The sequence below is a fragment of the Oncorhynchus tshawytscha genome, linkage group LG13 (genome assembly GCF_018296145.1).
Source record: "Oncorhynchus tshawytscha isolate Ot180627B linkage group LG13, Otsh_v2.0, whole genome shotgun sequence".
In the NCBI taxonomy this organism is placed as follows: Eukaryota; Metazoa; Chordata; class Actinopteri; order Salmoniformes; family Salmonidae; genus Oncorhynchus; species Oncorhynchus tshawytscha.
Window position 1 is genome coordinate 44,889,542 of NC_056441.1, and position 17,420 is coordinate 44,906,961.

At 40.3% G+C, this 17,420-nt stretch overlaps 1 protein-coding gene across 1 annotated transcript; it reads right to left on the bottom strand.

Annotated features, from left to right (window-relative positions):
- Nucleotides 1-1,449: 1,449 nt before the first annotated feature.
- Nucleotides 1,450-15,424, bottom strand: rnf169 (ring finger protein 169). Its single transcript, XM_024441951.2, has 6 exons — nucleotides 15,026-15,424; nucleotides 14,249-14,316; nucleotides 13,848-13,934; nucleotides 13,617-13,711; nucleotides 13,295-13,397; nucleotides 1,450-4,753 (listed from the first exon to the last, which is right to left on the bottom strand). Exons 1-6 carry the CDS (start codon nucleotides 15,411-15,413, stop codon nucleotides 3,518-3,520), a joined length of 1,977 nt encoding a protein of 658 aa, XP_024297719.1. The 5' UTR covers nucleotides 15,414-15,424; the 3' UTR covers nucleotides 1,450-3,517.
- Between the last annotated feature and the right edge of the window lie 1,996 nt (nucleotides 15,425-17,420).

A 17,420-nucleotide genomic window follows, 5' to 3' on the forward strand; every position in this document is an offset into this window, starting at 1 on the left:
CGTCTGGAGAAGGTCTTCATGCTGCAGCGTATGATTTTGATACCGCATTGGTAATCCAATGTGATAGTCTCTAGTTATGCTAGTTATGATTAAGGGCTGGTTAGCATGCGATGATGAAAGCAATTTAGGTAAGAATGCAGGATTTAGCCGAAGCACTGCCTTAGATCCATCTTCTGCTAAAGTGAGACGTGAAGGATGGTTAGAAAGCACATGTAATTCTCCAACACACTTGGCTGAAACAATAGCCAATAGAAAGGCAGTCTTTACTGAGAGCTCACATAGCTCAAGTAAAAATTGGCTCAAATGGTGAACTCATAGTTGATCGTAAGAAAACGTCTAACTCCTATGAGGGGTATTGAAGGAGCCTTGGGGGACCGTAGCCTACAGGCACCTTTCATTAATTGCTGGACAAGAGGGTCTGCCCCTGGTGATGCACCTGCAATCTGGTCATGACCCATAGAGATGTCTTCTATGTACATTTTCAATGTACTGTAGATCCGGACTTCCCTGCAGCCATACATTTCTGGAGGAATGTCAAAATGTCAGAAATTGGGCAGGAAAATGACGAATCTGCATGGTCAACACACCACTTCCTGAACATTTTACTTGTAGGAATACAAGGTTTGCTTAGCGCAGGGCTTTCCAACCCTGTTCCTAGAGAACTACCGTCCGTCCTGTAGTTTTTCACTCCAACCCTAATCTAGCGCACCTGATTCCATTAAAATGAAATGTTATTGGTTACATTCGCCGAATACAACAGGTGTAGACCTTACTGTGAAATGCTTACTTACAAGCCCTTAACCAACAATGCAGTTCAAGAAACAGAGTTAATAAAAAATTTACTAAATAAACATAGTAAAATATTAATAAATAATAAAATCAATCAAAAAGTAACACAAATGTACATAACAATAACGAGCCTATATACAGGGGGTACCGGTACCGAGGCAATGTGCGGGGGTACAGGTTAGTCAAGGTAATTTGTAAAGTGACTATGCATACATAATAAACAGTGGGGGGGGTGTCTGGGTGGCCATTTGAATAGTTTAGTTGTAGAGCAGTCTTATGGTTTTGGGGTAGAAGCTGTTAAGGAGACTTTTGGTCCTAGACTTGGCGCTCTAGTACCTCTTGCCGTGCGGTATAGCAGAGAGAACAGTCTATGACGTGGGTGACTGGAGTCTGACAATTTTTTGCGCCTTCCTCTGACACCACCTAGTATATAGGTCCTGGATGTCAGGAAGCTTGGCCCCAGTGATGTACTACTTCCCAACTTCAACTGTAGCTACACAAGGAAATTAGCTTGAGGAAGAAAAATCGAAGCTTAAAGACTAAGATTTGTGGAATTTTGCTAAAAACTCAAGTTCAAATGAATTATTTGAAGCGATAGTAACTGATGTTTATTTAAAGCATTTTTTTAGTTTCATGTATGACCTCCAATGAGTTGAAATATAACTGCAAACCAATGATTTTAATATTATGTGAGGGAGATTACAAGTCTTTCCTGTCATTGTGTTGAGTGGTCAAATCAATGTCTTGGAAAGCCATTCAGCATTCAAATGTTTCAATACCAGATACCCGGAAAAAAACAGATACAGAATAACATAAATGCCAACTTCTTTACATACTTAAAGTGAAAGATAAAACAAGACAAGCACTTGAATGAAAAAGAAAAAGTAATTCACCTCTAATTTGCATTTGAATGTGTTATTGTGTTTCACAGTTCCTTCAGAATTTGGATGGACATGATCAGAACAAGTTGTTTCCTTCAATGTACAGTTCTGTCAATGAATCATGTAGGCTATACAAGTGGTACATTCTGATTACTATAAAGAATCAATAACCTAATCTTTAAAATCAGGAAAGTAAACAAAAAACTTCAGATGTATGACACAGTCGACAGAAATCAGCCATTTGGCACTAACCCATTTCTCCCCTCCAATACTAAAATATGCATCTGAGTATTTATACTGTATGTACAAAGGTAAGTATACAAGTATTTGTGTACATAATTATGTGCAAAATAAAATTGAAATATCTTATTCTTTAAAAATGTTAAGTAGTAATGGACATTAAAGCTCATATTTTTGGCATATGCCATTGGAAAAATATACATTTTTAGGAAAACAAGAAATCAAATAGAATATGAAAGACAATTATCAAATAAAATATAATAGCCCTTTGAATAAGCGTCTCAAACAATATAGTAACTACAACTCAAAGATGAGAAAAATAACAATGCTGATTAAATATATTAATGTGGAATCTCCAATAAACATATTGCATAAAACAATTATCCTAATTAATACCATACTATAGCAGTCAACCCATGATTAATATACATCAAAACTATAAAGCTTAGGCAGTGCTAAAACTTTATAAAGCAGTGCCATACACATGCATAGAGACATTTTGGTTTGTGGTTGTGAAAAAGAGGGCATAAATCATTGAAAAAAGCAACAACGCAACAGTGAGTGTAGAGGTAGAAGTGTGGGCATAAGATTGACAGAAAATACATACTGGAATTGAATTTGATCAGAAAATCACCATCCAAAAAGCATGTTAATATTGTGCCCCTTTCCAATATTACTGTAATAGTTTACAGCAAACAGTTTACACATATTGCATATATTTAACCTGGCAACACTGATCCTTTAACTCAACAATATGACGTGACCAGAAGCTGCGTTGTAACTGAAGATTTTAGAGTGTGAGTGGCTGAAGACCTTAACACCCACACGTTTCAGGCTGCCTGCATTGTAGGTGTTCTGTGCAGATTTTCAGCTCGTTAAATCTTATTGATGGGGTTTAATTATAACCATTTACTCTGGCAAAACCTGTCTAACATTGACAGAACCCAATCAATATGACTTGTGGATCATGAAATAACCAATAGGATGGCAGTGCAGCTCTGGGATCACCTTTAACTATTCAAATGTTCACAACACTAACACTGGATCAGCTTCTGAGGTCTGAGTTCAATTTGATGATAGGAATTACTGGTGATTTGCCCCATGGGAAACAGAATACGACCCAGGTGTTACTCCACCGGGTTAATGGGAATCTGAATGGAGGGTCTGACAAAGTAATAGTGCTATATCTTGTGTCCAGATCCTTGGCTGAGCTAGAATCAGAATCATACATGAGCCTGAACACAGATTTTGAAGTGTCTGCACAGAATCTCAACACAACCTCATACTGTGAATCATTTTTGCTTTTTCTCACAGTGCATTAACTGCACGATGATTTAGTGTCTATTTTACAATTCTATGAGTAACTGCAAATGAGAAGAAAATAAATAACGATAGTACCTAACGTTTCAGCAAAACCATGTTCGTAGAAACTACATCTAACAGGAATACAACAAAATGAAGATGAACAATTTATGACATAGGCTAGCTAGGGTTTAGTTTCTGTTTAAAAGCAATGAATTTGGAACCAGGGCAAGAAAAGCAGCATAGTTCTTGTATGCAAGAAGTTGTCTGATTGAAATATAAATTTAAAAAACAAGAATAACCATTTAATAATAGCAATTAAAGTGCTCTTTCTTTTTGGAAATTCTTCCTGATCTGCGTGGATTGCATTTGATTCTGTTTTCACTGGACATGCAGGACCGGAGAAAGTACTTGTCAGGACTGGTCTTTTGCTTGTCTTCTTGTTGCTGTTCTCTGTCAAACTGTCTTTGAAGATTCAATGCTAACTCTCTGTCCTCTCTCTCTTGCTGAACCTGTTGAATGTACAGTTCAGCCTGCGCACACTCTATATTGCAACCATCTTGGCTCTGGGATCTTGGCCTCTTGAGTCCAGACTCTGTCTCTTCCAGGTGTTTGGTCTTCTGGCTCCTCTTCTTGCCCCTCCTTGAGGTAGGTTGGTTCTGGGCACAGTTTCTATTGTCAAACTCTTTTCTCTGATCCTGTGAGTCTTTTGATTTAAGTTTGCAACTCCTAACACTGGCATTTATATCATGTGGTACTACGGTTGGATTTTGATGAATTGAAGTTGGTCCACAATGTAATTCAGGTACCACCACAGACTCAAAAGAAACCCCACATTCTTTTACAGTCTCCTCACTGGTTAAGGCTACAAATGGAGTTTGAAACTTTGTGAATTGTTTTTGATGGAAGGCTGTCTCTCCAATGGCCTGATCAAATATCAGTCTTCGTTTATTATGTATACAAGTTCTTTCATTCTCTTGCCCAGAGGAATCAGTCTTGGCACACATAACCAAGTGTTCTTTTCCCTTATTTGCTGCTGGAGCGCAGCTACAGGGCTTGCCGTCCTTCTCCTCTATGGGGCTTGGTTTGAAGACAAGGTCCTCGTTCATGGGGTTGGTCAAGGTACCCTTCGAGGTCACTTTGACAGACTGACGGTCCACCTCTATCTGCTTCCATTTCTGGAGGATAGTAGGGCTCGCTTCATAGCTGGTGGGCCTTTCCAGGCTGCGGAATAAGTTCCGGGGGGTGGACTTCACAATTGTGGGTTCCATCACTCGCCCGTCAGGTAGTCGCTTTGGTGGGGTGCACGGCGAACACACTATTGGCTTGAAGTGATTCAGCTCCTCAGAAATACTGTCATTGCTCTCAGGGCTAATGGACCTCTCCTGTTTCGACTGGGGGACCATAAAAGGTGTTGATGACGCCATGATGACGCCTCGCCAGCTATGCCTCTTGTCTTGGACAATGATGGGTGCCGAAAGAGATCGGCTGTTCTCAGAGGACAGAAGGATTCCTGCATTGTAGCTGTGAGCAATACTTGCCTGTACAGAGACAACAAATCAACAAAAAAAGGAAGATCAATGTTTTAAAGGTCATGAACAGTCAGAATCATATTTTTCTTGAAATTTGAATGAAACCAGATGAAAGTATTTACGACCAAAGCATGAAAAATTACTGTTGCTTCTACATTGATCAAGTTTGATCTTAAAGTTACTTGTCCCCTCCCCCATCTCAAACACTTAGATTCAAGAGGGGGGATTATTAAAGGGATATGGTGACATCACTAATGTTCCCTTAAATTCTAGGTCTTGTGAGCGTAAACTTGAACATTGTGAGAATTTTGTGCATCTTCCAGCTTGCGTTTACAGTGAACACTAAGGCTGTACAACCTTACAGTTTTAGACAGTAGCCAAAAGGCTATTTGAGCATAATGTAGACCTACCAACAAAACCAATGGAGCAAATTCCATAACATTTTCACATGGAAATAGCTTTTATTTCTATGATATAGCCTACACAGTATGTGGTGTTCAATGCAGGCCTACATTGCATGAGACTTTTAAAAAGTTTTTACATTATGAAAGTCTTGACATTAATTACTTTTTACTTAGTCTGTAACACCATGGGCCAAATAGGTGACTGTAAATTGCATTGTATGATGCAAGAAACCACTTTACAACATAATACAGAAAATTAGACAATGTAGACTACGCCACTGCCTATTGGCTGATTTGCATATTCAAGCCGGTCTCAAAATACAACACTGCCCATTTAATTAAGACATAAGCTTTTTACCTGACTCGCTTTTCAAAGACAGCTTGAAATGTAGCCAACAGGTTTTATGCTCTTGTAGGAAGCAGTAACTCCCCATTGCTGACCTATCCTTATCTATAACTGGGCTAATAACTCGCTAACTAGCATAGAATATCAACAAATGTTTACATGCATAACTTTGATCTGAAAAGCCCATTACCCTCTTGAGTGTAGGGGACAGTATTTTGATGTTTGGATGAATAACATACCCAAATGAAACCGCCTATTTCTCAGGCCCAGAATTTAGAATATGCATATAATTGTCAGGTTATGATAGAAAACACTTTAAAGTTTCCAAAACTGTCAAAATATTGTCTGTGAGTATAACAGAACTGATATTGCAGGCGAAAACCTGAGGAAAATCCAACCCGGAAGTGTCTCTGTTCCATAGCCTGCCTTCGCTCCATTTAATACATTTGCAGGTGATTTAAAGACCCCTCTTGGGCTACCCGCCTGAATTCTACTCCTTTGCACTCTGGCTCTCACTACAACAAAATCACAGACTCAATCTTGCAAAGTTAGATTTGTTTTGGTTTGTTGCATTGAAAAGGAACTGATATAATGTTGATTCGATCCCAGAAAAAACATTAAATTTATATTGTGCAAACTAATGGGGTGAACTCAGTTAAGTTCAATCTCTTGTGCCTCTGCGCGGCCTGGCATTTCTTCTGCCCATCAGTTCTGGAGGAGGTGCGCGGCCTTGCACAGGCACAGCTTAGAGGGGACATTGGAAATGAACCTAACTCTCATTTTAATGCACCAATGGTAACATGATATTATCTTACCTAATTTAAATTAGTACCGCTTTGTAACCAACAGCGGAGAAGGCGTGTTTGCAGAAGGCCGTGGTTTATGTACAATGCCATCAGAAAGTATTCATACTCCTGGACTTATTCCACATTTTGTTGTGTTACAGCCTGAATTCAGAATTGATTTAATAGATATATTTTCTAACCCATCTACACACAATACCCTAACATGACAAAGTGAAATTTTAGCAATTATATTGAAAATGAAATGCACATCCAAAAGTATGTGGACACCTGCTCGTCAAAAATCTCATTCCAAAGTCATGGGCATTAATATGGAGTTGGTCACCCCTTTGTTGCTTTAACAGCCTCCACTCTTGTGGGAAGGCTTTCCACTAGATACTGGAACATTGCTGCGGGGACTTGCTTCCATTCAGCCACTAGAGCTTTAGTGAGGTGGGGCACTGATGTTGGGCTATTTGGTCTGGCTCGCAGTCGGCATTCCAATTCATCCCAAAGGTGTTCGATGGGGTTGAGGTCAGGGCTCTGTGCAAGCCAGTCAAGATCTTCCACACAGATCTCGACAAACCATTTCTGTATGGACCTCGCTTTGTGCAATGGGAAATTGTCATGCTGAAACAGGAAATGGCCTTCCCCAAACTGTTCCCACAAAGTTGGAAGCACAGAATCATCTAGAATGTCATTGTATGCTGTAATGTTAAGATTTCCCTTCACTGGAACTAAGGGGCCTAACCCGAACCATGAAAAACAGCCCCATACCATTATTCCTCCTCCACCAAACTTTACAGTCGGCACTATGCACTGGGGCAGGTAGCGTTCTCCTGGCATCCGCCAAACCCAGATTCGTCCGTCGGACTGCCAGAGGGTGAAGGGTGATTCATCACTCCAGAGAATGTGTTTCCACTGATCCAGAGTTCAATGGCGGCAAGTTTTACACCACATGGTTATCTTAGGTTTGTGTGCGGCTGCTAGGCCATGGAAACCTGTTTCATGAAGCTCCCAATGAACAGTTATTGTGCTGACGTTGCGTCCAGAGGCAGTTTGGAACTCAGTAGTGAGTGTTGCAACCTAGGAAAGACGATTTCTACCCACTATGAGCTTCAGTACTCGGCGGTCCCGTTCAGTCAGCTTGTGTGGCCTACCACTTCACTGTTGTTGCTCCTAGATATTTACACTTCAAAATAACCACACTAACGGTTGACTGGGGCAGCACTAGCAGGGCAGAAATTTGACAAATTGACTTGTTGGAAAGATGGCATCCTATGCCATGTTGAAAGTCACTGAGCTCTTCAGTAAGGCCATTCTGCTGTCAATGTTTGTCTATGGAGATTGCATGGCTGTGTGCTTGATTTGAAACACCTGTCAGCAATGGGTGTGGCTGAAATAGCTGAATCCACTAATTTGAAGGGGTGTCCACATACCAGAAGTCAGAAGTTTACATACACCTTAGCCAAATACATTTAAACTTAGTTTTTCACAATTCCTCACATTTAATCAGAGTAAAACTTCCCTGTCTTAGGTCAGTTAGGATCACCACTTTATTTTAAGAATGTGAAATGTCAGAATAATAGTTGAGAAATTGACTTATTTCAGCTTGTATTTCTTTCATCACATTCCCAGTGGGTCAGAAGTTTACATACACTCAATTAGTATTTGGTAGCATTGCCTTTAAATTGTTTAACTTGGGTCAAATGTTTCAGATAGTCTTCCACAATAAGCTTCCTACAATACAATAAGATGGGTGAATTTTGGCCCATTCCTTCTGACAGAGCTGGTGTAACTGGGTCAGGTTTGTAGGCCTCCTTGCTCGCACACACTTTTTCAGTTCTGCCCACACATTTTCTATAGGATCGAGGTCAGAGTTTTGTGATGGACACTCCAGTACGTTGACTTTGTTGTCCTTAAGCCATTTTGCCACAACTTTGGAAGTATGCTTGGGGTCATTGTTCATTTGGAAGACCCATTTGCGACCAAGCTTTAACTTCCTGACTGATGTCTTGAGATGTTGCTTCAATATATCCACATAATTTTCCTGTCTCATGACGCCATCTATTTTGTGAAGTGCAGTCCCTCCTGCAGCAAAGGACCTCCACAACACGATGCTGCCACCCCCGTGCTTCACGGTTGGGATGTTGTTTTTCAGCTTGCAAGCCTCCCCCTTTCTCCTCCAAACATAACGATGGTCATTATGGCCAAACAGTTCTATTTTTGTTTCATCAGACCAGAGGACATTTCTCCTAAAAGTAAAATCTTTGTCCCCATGTGCAGTTGCAAACCGTAGTCTGGCTTTTTTTATGGCGGTTTTGGAGCAGTGGCTTCTTCCGTGCTGAGCAGCCTTTCAGGTTATGTCGATATAGGACTCGTTTTACTGTGGATATAGATACTTTTGTACCTGCTTCCTCCAGCATCTTCACAAGGTCCTTTGCTGTTGTTCTGGGATTGATTTGCAATTTTCGCTACAAAGTACGTTCATCTCTGGGAGACAGAAAACGTCTCCTTCCTGAGTGGTATGGTGGCTGTGTGGTCCCATGGTGTTTATACTTGCGTACTGTTTGTACAGATAAACGTGGTACCCTTAGGCATTTGGAAATTGCTCCCAAGGATGAACCAGACTTGTGGAGGTCTACAATTAGTTCTGAGGTCTTGGCTGATTTCTTTTGATTTTCCCATGATGTCAAGCAAAAAGGCACTGAGTTTGAAGGTAGGCCTTGAAATACATCCACAGGTAAACCTCCAATTGACTCAAATGATGTCAATTAGTCTATCAGAAGCTTCTAAACCCATGACATCAATTTCTGGAATTTTCCAAGCTGTTTAAAAGGCACAGTCAAGTTAGTTTATGTAAACGTCTGTCCCACTGGAATTGTGATACAGTGAAATAATCTGTCTGTAAACAATTGTTGGAAAAATTATTTGTGTCATGCACGAAGTAGATGTCCTAACCGACTTGCCAAAACTATATTTTGTTAACAAGAAATTTGTGGAGTGGTTGAAAAACAAGTTTTAATTACACCAACCTAAGTGTATGCAAACTTACGACTTCAACTGTATATACAAAAGTATATAATTTACAGTATTAAGTATTCATACCCCTGAGTCAATGCATGTTAGAATCACCGTCAGCAGCTATTATAGTTGTGAGTCTTTCTGGGTAAGTCTCTAAGAGCTTTGCACACCTGGATTGTACAATATTTGCACATTATTATTTTTCAATTCTTCAAAATCTGTCAAGTTGGTTGTTGATCATTGCTAGACAGCCATTTTCAAGTCTTGCCACAGATTTTCAAGCCGATTTAAGTCAAAAATGTAACTAATCTCATCAGGAACATTCAATGTCGTCTTGTTAAGCAACTCCAGTGTAGATTTGGCCTTGTATTTTAGGTTATTGTCCTGATGAAAAGTGCATTTGTCTCCCAGTGTCTGTTGGAAAGCAGACTGAACAAGGTTTTCCTCTAGGATTTTGTCTGTGCTTAGCTCTATTCTGTTTCCCTTTATCCTAAAAAAAACTACCTATTCTTTGCCGATGACAAGCATACCGATAACATGATGCAGCTACCACCATGTTTAAAAATATGAAGAGTGGCACTAAGTGATGTGTTGTTTTGGATTTGCCCCAAACATAACACTTTGTATTCAGGACAAAAAGTTAATTTATTTGTCACATTTTTTTTATTACTTTAGTGCCTTATTGCAAACAGGAGGTACAGTGCATTGCGAAAGTATTCGGCCCCCTTGAACTTTGCGATCTTTTGCCACATTTCAGGCTTCAAACATAAAGATATAAAACTGTATTTTTTTGTGAAGAATCAACAACAAGTGGGACACAATCATGAAGTGGAACGACATTTATTGGATATTTCAAACTTTTTTAACAAATCAAAAACTGAAAAATTGGGCGTGCAAAATTATTCAGCCCCCTTAAGTTAATACTTTGTAGCGCCACCTTTTGCTGCGATTACAGCTGTAAGTCGCTTGGGGTATGTCTCTATCAGTTTTGCACATCGAGAGACTGAAATTTTTTCCCATTCCTCCTTGCAAAACAGCTCGAGCTCAGTGAGGTTGGATGGAGAGCATTTGTGAACAGCAGTTTTCAGTTCTTTCCACAGATTCTTGATTGGATTCAGGTCTGGACTTTGACTTGGCCATTCTAACATCTCGATATGTTTATTTTTGAACCATTCCATTGTAGATTTTGCTTTATGTTTTGGATCATTGTCTTGTTGGAAGACAAATCTCCGTCCCAGTCTCAGATCTTTTGCAGACTCCATCAGGTTTTCTTCCAGAATGGTCCTGTATTTGGCTCCATCCATCTTCCCATCAATTTTAACCATCTTCCCTGTCCCTGCTGAAGAAAAGCAGGCCCAAACCATGATGCTGCCACCACCATGTTTGACAGTGGGGATGGTGTGTTCAGGGTGATGAGCTGTGTTGCTTTTACGCCAAACATAACGTTTTGCATTGTTGCCAAAAAGTTCAATTTTGGTTTCATCTGACCAGAGCACCTTCTTCCACATGTTTGGTGTGTCTCCCAGGTGGCTTGTGGCAAACTTTAAACAACACTTTTTATGGATATCTTTAAGAAATGGCTTTCTTCTTGCCACTCTTCCATAAAGGCCAGATTTGTGCAATATACGACTGATTGTTGTCCTATGGACAGAGTCTCCCACCTCAGCTGTAGATCTCTGCAGTTCATCCAGAGTGATCATGGGCCTCTTGGCTGCATCTCTGATCAGTCTTCTCCTTGTATGAGCTGAAAGTTTAGAGGGAAGGACGGGTCTTGGTAGATTTGCAGTGGTCTGATACTCCTTCCATTTCAATATTATCGCTTGCACAGTGGTCCTTGGGATGTTTAAAGCTTGGGAAATCTTTTTGTATCCAAATCCGGCTTTAAACTTCTTCACAACAGTATCTCGGACCTGCCTGGTGTGTTCCTTCTTCTTCATGATGCTCTCTGCGCTTTTAACGGACCTCTGAGACTATCACAGTGCAGGTGCATTTATACAGAGACTTGATTACACACAGGTGGATTGTATTTATCATCATTTGTCATTTAGGTCAACATTGGATCATTCAGAGATCCTCACTGAACTTCTGGAGAGAGTTTGCTGCACTGAAAGTAAAGGGGCTGAATAATTTTGCACGCACAATTTTTCCGTTTTTGATTTGTTAAAAAAGTTTGAAATATCCAATAAATGTCGTTCCACTTCATGATTGTGTCCCACTTGTTGTTGATTCTTCACAAAAAAATACAGTTTTATATCTTTATGTTTGAAGCCTGAAATGTGGCAAAAGGTCGCAAAGTTCAAGGGGGCCGAATACTTTCGCAAGGCACTGTATGTTTTGGAATATTTTTATTCTGCACAGGCTTCCTTCTTTACACTCTGTCATCCATCCTCAGTTCTATCTCAGCCATTAAACTATAATTGTTTTAAAGTCACCATTGGCCTCATGGTGAAATCCTTCCTCTCCGGCAACTGAATTAGGAAGGACGCCTGTATCTTTGTAGTGACTGATACACCATCCAAATTGTAAATAATAACTTCACCATGCTCAAAGGGATATTCAATGTCTGGTTTTTTATTTTATTTTTATACCCATCTACCAATAGGAGCCCTTCGTTGCAAGGCATTGGAAAACCTCCCTTGTCTTTGTGATTGAATCTGTGTTTGAAATTCACTGCTCGACTAAGGGACCAGTCACTGCTCGACTGTGGGGGTACAGAGAAGAGGTAGCCATTCAAAACTGGACAGAGTCCATTGCAACTTATGTAACTTGTTAAGCAAATGCTTACTCCTGAACTTATTTAGGCTTGCCATAACAAAGGGGTTGAATACTTATTGACTCATTTTAAAGGAAAGAGATTGGAGAACCATCCAGAAGGACAACCATCTCCACAGAGGAACTCTGGCGCTCGGTCAGAGTGACCATTGGGTTCTTGGTCACCTCACTGACCAAGGCCCTTCTCCCCCGATTGCTCAATTTGGCCGGACGGCCAGCTCTAGGAAGGGTCTTGGTGGTTCCAAATTTCTTCCATTTAAGAATGATTGAGGCCACTGTGTTCTTGGGGACCTTCAATGCTGCAGAAATTTTTTGGTACCCTTCCCCAGATCTGTGCCTTGACACAATTCTGTCTCGGAGCGCTACGGACAATTCCTTTGGCCTCATGGCTTGGTTTTTGCTCTGACATGCACTGTCAACTGTGGGACCTTATAATAGACGTATGTGCCTTTCCAAATCATGTCCAATCAATTGCATTTTCCACAGGTGGACTCCAATCCAGTTGTAGAAACATCTGAAGGATGATCAATGGAAACAGGATGCACCTGAGCTCAATTTCGAGGCTCATAGCAAAGGGTCTGAATACTTATGTAAATAAGGTATTTCTGTTTTTGTATTTTTAATAAATGTGCAAAAAAAAATCTAAAAACCTGCTTTTGCTTTGTCATTATGGGGTATAGTGTGTAGATAGAATAAGGCTGTAATGTAACAAAATGTGGAAAAATGTCAAGGGGTCTGAATACATTCCAAATGCACTGTATGTCTCCCCTTTCATCTGTGTCTGGTGTTAGCTAGTTACTGGCTAGCTAGGTCTTTAGCAAGCATGAAACAGAATGGGGAGGGGGTCGTTCAAAACTATGATGCCGTTGTCATGTAAACACATCCGTTAGTGAGGCTGTGAACCGATTCAAGAGCGACATGCCAATTTCAATGTTGTTTGAGTTCCTTTGTGTAACACCAAATTTGTTTGAGAAGATTTTACTGCATCCAAGTTTCTTGACCTCGGTGTTTCAAAGAGCTATCAGTCAAGGGGAGCTTGTGAATATAAGCTCCCCTCCCACTCAGCCTCTTTTCAAACTTCCTGGTTGTTAGCCATGAGAGAAAAATAACTCTACAATTTTGAGCATTTCTATCCCCCAAATATATTAAGGGGTCTACAGTATCTTAGTCATTCAAAAGGCTACTTTACATGGGAATCATAATTAAAAGCACAGCATCATACCTTGTCCAGTCCAGGAAGATGAGTAGATACCCTCATTTTTCGCCTTCCCTCTTCTGGATCAGTACAGCTCTGGCTTCTCTGCACCACATTGGTATGTAGACCACTGAGGGAAAAGGGGACTGAGTAAATAACTGAAATAAAAGCACAAAAAAACATTCAAGGTAACATCAATTGTTCAATGGCTTTGAAAATGTATGTGTGCAAAAAATCTATATACGGCAGCATTAAGTTTAAAAAAAATTGCAACATGATTATTCATTACTATTATATGAGGACATTATCACAGTTACAAGCAGCCCAAAATGTCAAATATAACACAAACGCTGAGATCTTTGTTCTTCTAACAAACGCAGACACATTTCTGGTTCTCTTCCCAATGGGTTCTTCATTCTCCGAGTCTGACAGCAACCCATAGAACTGGAAGAGAGGGTTGTATATCTCAGCATCATATTTACACTTATTCATCAATGTGTTGGCATAGCATTCTGAACAACAATCCATTCACAATCTATTCAACAATCTAGTCATAAGAGAGTTACAAGATAAAACTTACAGGATCTTGAAAGTGCTTGAGAGTTCCACATCCCTCTCTGTGGTGGACTTTCCTCCTCCCCTCTTCTTTCTCTTCATTGATTGGGACCTGAAAAAGAAAAATCACTTCTTACTGATAGTAACTGAACCCAAGGGATCATTCACATAACCCGTGGTTGTTTAAAATCAATGTGTTGTGTGCCCATCTACAACAGTGGAATTTCTGATAGGAATAAGATTATGATATCAGTATATTTTTTCTCTAATCCAAGTCTCAAACACATAGGTCTTTCCTTTTGAGGGGTTTATGGGTATTGTACAATGTAAAAAAAAAAAAAAGCACTACGGGACACAAAACCTCTACTATTGTATTTAAATAATCAACAATTGTTGTAATAACCCATATTACAATGTTGCCTTTACTTTTTGCTTTCCATACTCCAGTCGGATCTCTCCAGATTTGGATACCTGAGCAGGCGAGCGGAAAATGTCTGAGGAAAAAAAATGAAAATGATCAAAATCACTCAAAAAGATTCTGAAAACAAGAGCTGGGTCAAAAAAGTTTGGGAACCACTGTATGGAACATGTATACACACACAATATATATATAAAATAATATTACAGTTAAAAACACCCCAGACAGTACAGATGGTGTCAATAGAGTAGTACCTCCCACAAAAAGCGCCACAAGTCTGGGCAAGTCACAGTGAAACTTTCTATGCCTAGACAAGTCGGGTATATCAAAACTGACTGGTCTGGTTATTCAGCCTTGTACAGGAGCCTATTGGTTATATGGAATGGCCATCATTCCATATAATGAGACCGCACAGCGCCGAGTCGAATAGCATTTGTTACAATGTAACAGAACCGTTCTAATTCCAAATAATATCGATGTAACAACAAAGTAACACACTATTGTAAATGTGAAGAAGAAAAAAACATGAAACTGTATGCACTGCAGTGGTGTTGCCAACATGGAATGACCGCACCACTGTCAGTTACAATGTTTGCCGCGAATAAAAACGATAAGCCTATATGTTTTCCTACTTTGTGTTCGTGGTCATAACCTATACTTGGAAACAAATTAAGAGGACTGAACAAAAACCTTACGACATACACAAATGTATGTACCCTAACCCAATACAACCCCAAACAGCCTAAAACTGAATTGTAATAACTGTTGTTATTAAAAAAGCATACCTTCCCCACCAGTCTCACAGTCTCTCTGCTCCATTCTCATCTTGCATCGTTGTGGGTAACTCTGTCGAACCATTTCCCAGAGTTCGACGTTAACTAGGCTTTTCTCCCGGGACTGTTTACGGGCCCAGCTGGATACTCGCAGTCGGCAGAGGGGACAGCACAGACTGGTGAATTCAACTGTCCGCTTGAAACAGTGCAGACACACCGAGTGGCTACATGGCATAGTTACGGGCTCTAATAAAATTTCCGAACAAACCGGACACCTTGCCTCCTCCAAGGTTAGCAGCTGTGAATGTGTCCGAGTTTTCAGCATATCGGCGGGCCTGGCTTTGCATTTGTGCCCCAATCCACTGGTGGATCTGACGGACCCTGTCGCCGCCATTTTCATTGGTCTCTCCCTACCAAAGATGGTGGATAACTTAAGAGAGGTTACTCAGGCCGTTTACCAATTGAAAACAATGAACAGTTCTGGTCTGCTTAAGGGGGTGGTTCCATAGACAACAGTGCGATAGCAGATGGTTCTGGTTTAATTAGTTCATTGAGCCATGCACAGACCTTTTGGGGAGAATGTGCTCGATCTATAAAAAGGGCACCCAAATTCGCCCTACCGCGATCACGGACTTGTTGAGCAATTATTACAAGAGAAAGCAGCACAAACGGATGAGTAAAGTATTTAGCTACACTATTTTGAACTGTAATAAATGCTGCACTTATTAACAATGATCAACACAATTACAGTCAAAATATAAGCGTGTAAGAAATACTGTAGCCTATCATTACTATATCTAACCCAACATGTGTTGCCACTATCCTGTACTCAAACATTTAGACCAGCGACCACCAAAAGCAAGTCCTAAAAAAATAGTGAGGAGCACAATCGCTGTCCAAATGTATAGCCTGTTATTATAGCCATAAACAGTGATGCATTTTCAAAACTTGGCTACAGAAATACAATGCGTTCTACACCTGCATTTGGAGCTGAAACTCATTCATGTTAGCAGACAATATAGAGTAGCGATATAGCATGTCCAGAGCAAGGAAAATCATTCTGCCTACTTGTAGCAGATGTTGCAGGATTGGATGGAAAACATGTTGGCATGGTGCAGACATCACTTTGGAGGGCAACCTGTCTGCATAGTGCAAGTTCGACGTGCCAACCGTTAAACCCTGTTCTTTCTCACAAATAATGTAATAAAGTCGCCAGAATATGTTACATCTTCATCCCAAAATATTACAATTTTACAGCTGTTTATCGTTAGTTATATAGCCAGTAGCCACCCAAACTATGTATATCTGAAATATAAAAAATTATCCATCAAATTGTCAGGTAGCCTATTGTTCTGGCTATGAGTGAGTAGTAGATTTCTCAAGTGTATTTTATATTTATGATGAAGTAGGCCTACTCTGTTTTTGCCAGGAAAAATGGGAGGAAATAAAACAAGTTATTTCTGGTCGCTAATATGGATACGAAAACCCGTTTTTGCGCGCCAATGATGATGAATAATCATTGGTCAACAATCAAGATGTGCGTTTTGGTTGTCAAGCGTAGATGATAATTTAATGACTTGCTTGCAGGGGTTAAGAACAATAAGGACACAAAAATGTATAGCATTTGTTTTATACCACTACCGAAAAGGGCACTGGAAGGACAAAGGGGCATTTGCTTTGCACGGGTAGAGCCCTATCTATGCACGTGCCTGATTGACTGTAATTTAACCAGAAAAAAATAGGGAGTGGGTTGTCTCGCTTCCTCTTCAGTCTTTGTCCCATCTCTAGGTTTGAAAACAATCCCCGCCCAGTCACTCAATGCATCAACGGCAGCAAAGGCATACAAATTGGGTGTGCTTGATTTAGCTTGCCGGATGAGCGGAGTTCGCACCTTGGAATAGCCTACACGTGCCGAGCCCAAGTGCAGAGTTTCCCAAACTCACTCCAAGGGGTGCACGTTTTGGTTGTTGGCTTAGCGCAACACAGCTGATTCAAATAATCAACTAATCATCAAGCTTCAATAATTTGAACTAGCTGTGTAGTATTAGGACAGAAAAACAAAACATGCACCCCTTTGAGTTCCCAGGACCGAGCTTTGGAAATTCTGCCCTTGTGCAAACTCCACCTACCGAGCAAGCTAAAGGTAGGCTACTAAAAAAGCATATAGAGTACCACAGTATGAGTCACAGTACACAGAAAACCTAGCGGTCAAACAAGGAAATGGTTCCAATCGTTTTTCCACCATTAATTTTTCCCATTGGGATTGTAGTAACACTTAAAATAAGCAGTGTTTTGTGTAGGTTTACCCTGGTGTAACGTTTTGATACCTCCTAAATCTCTCTAGGACAACTTGACTTTTATCAATATATTCGCTGGTACCACACCCCCCAAAAAACAAATGCAAATG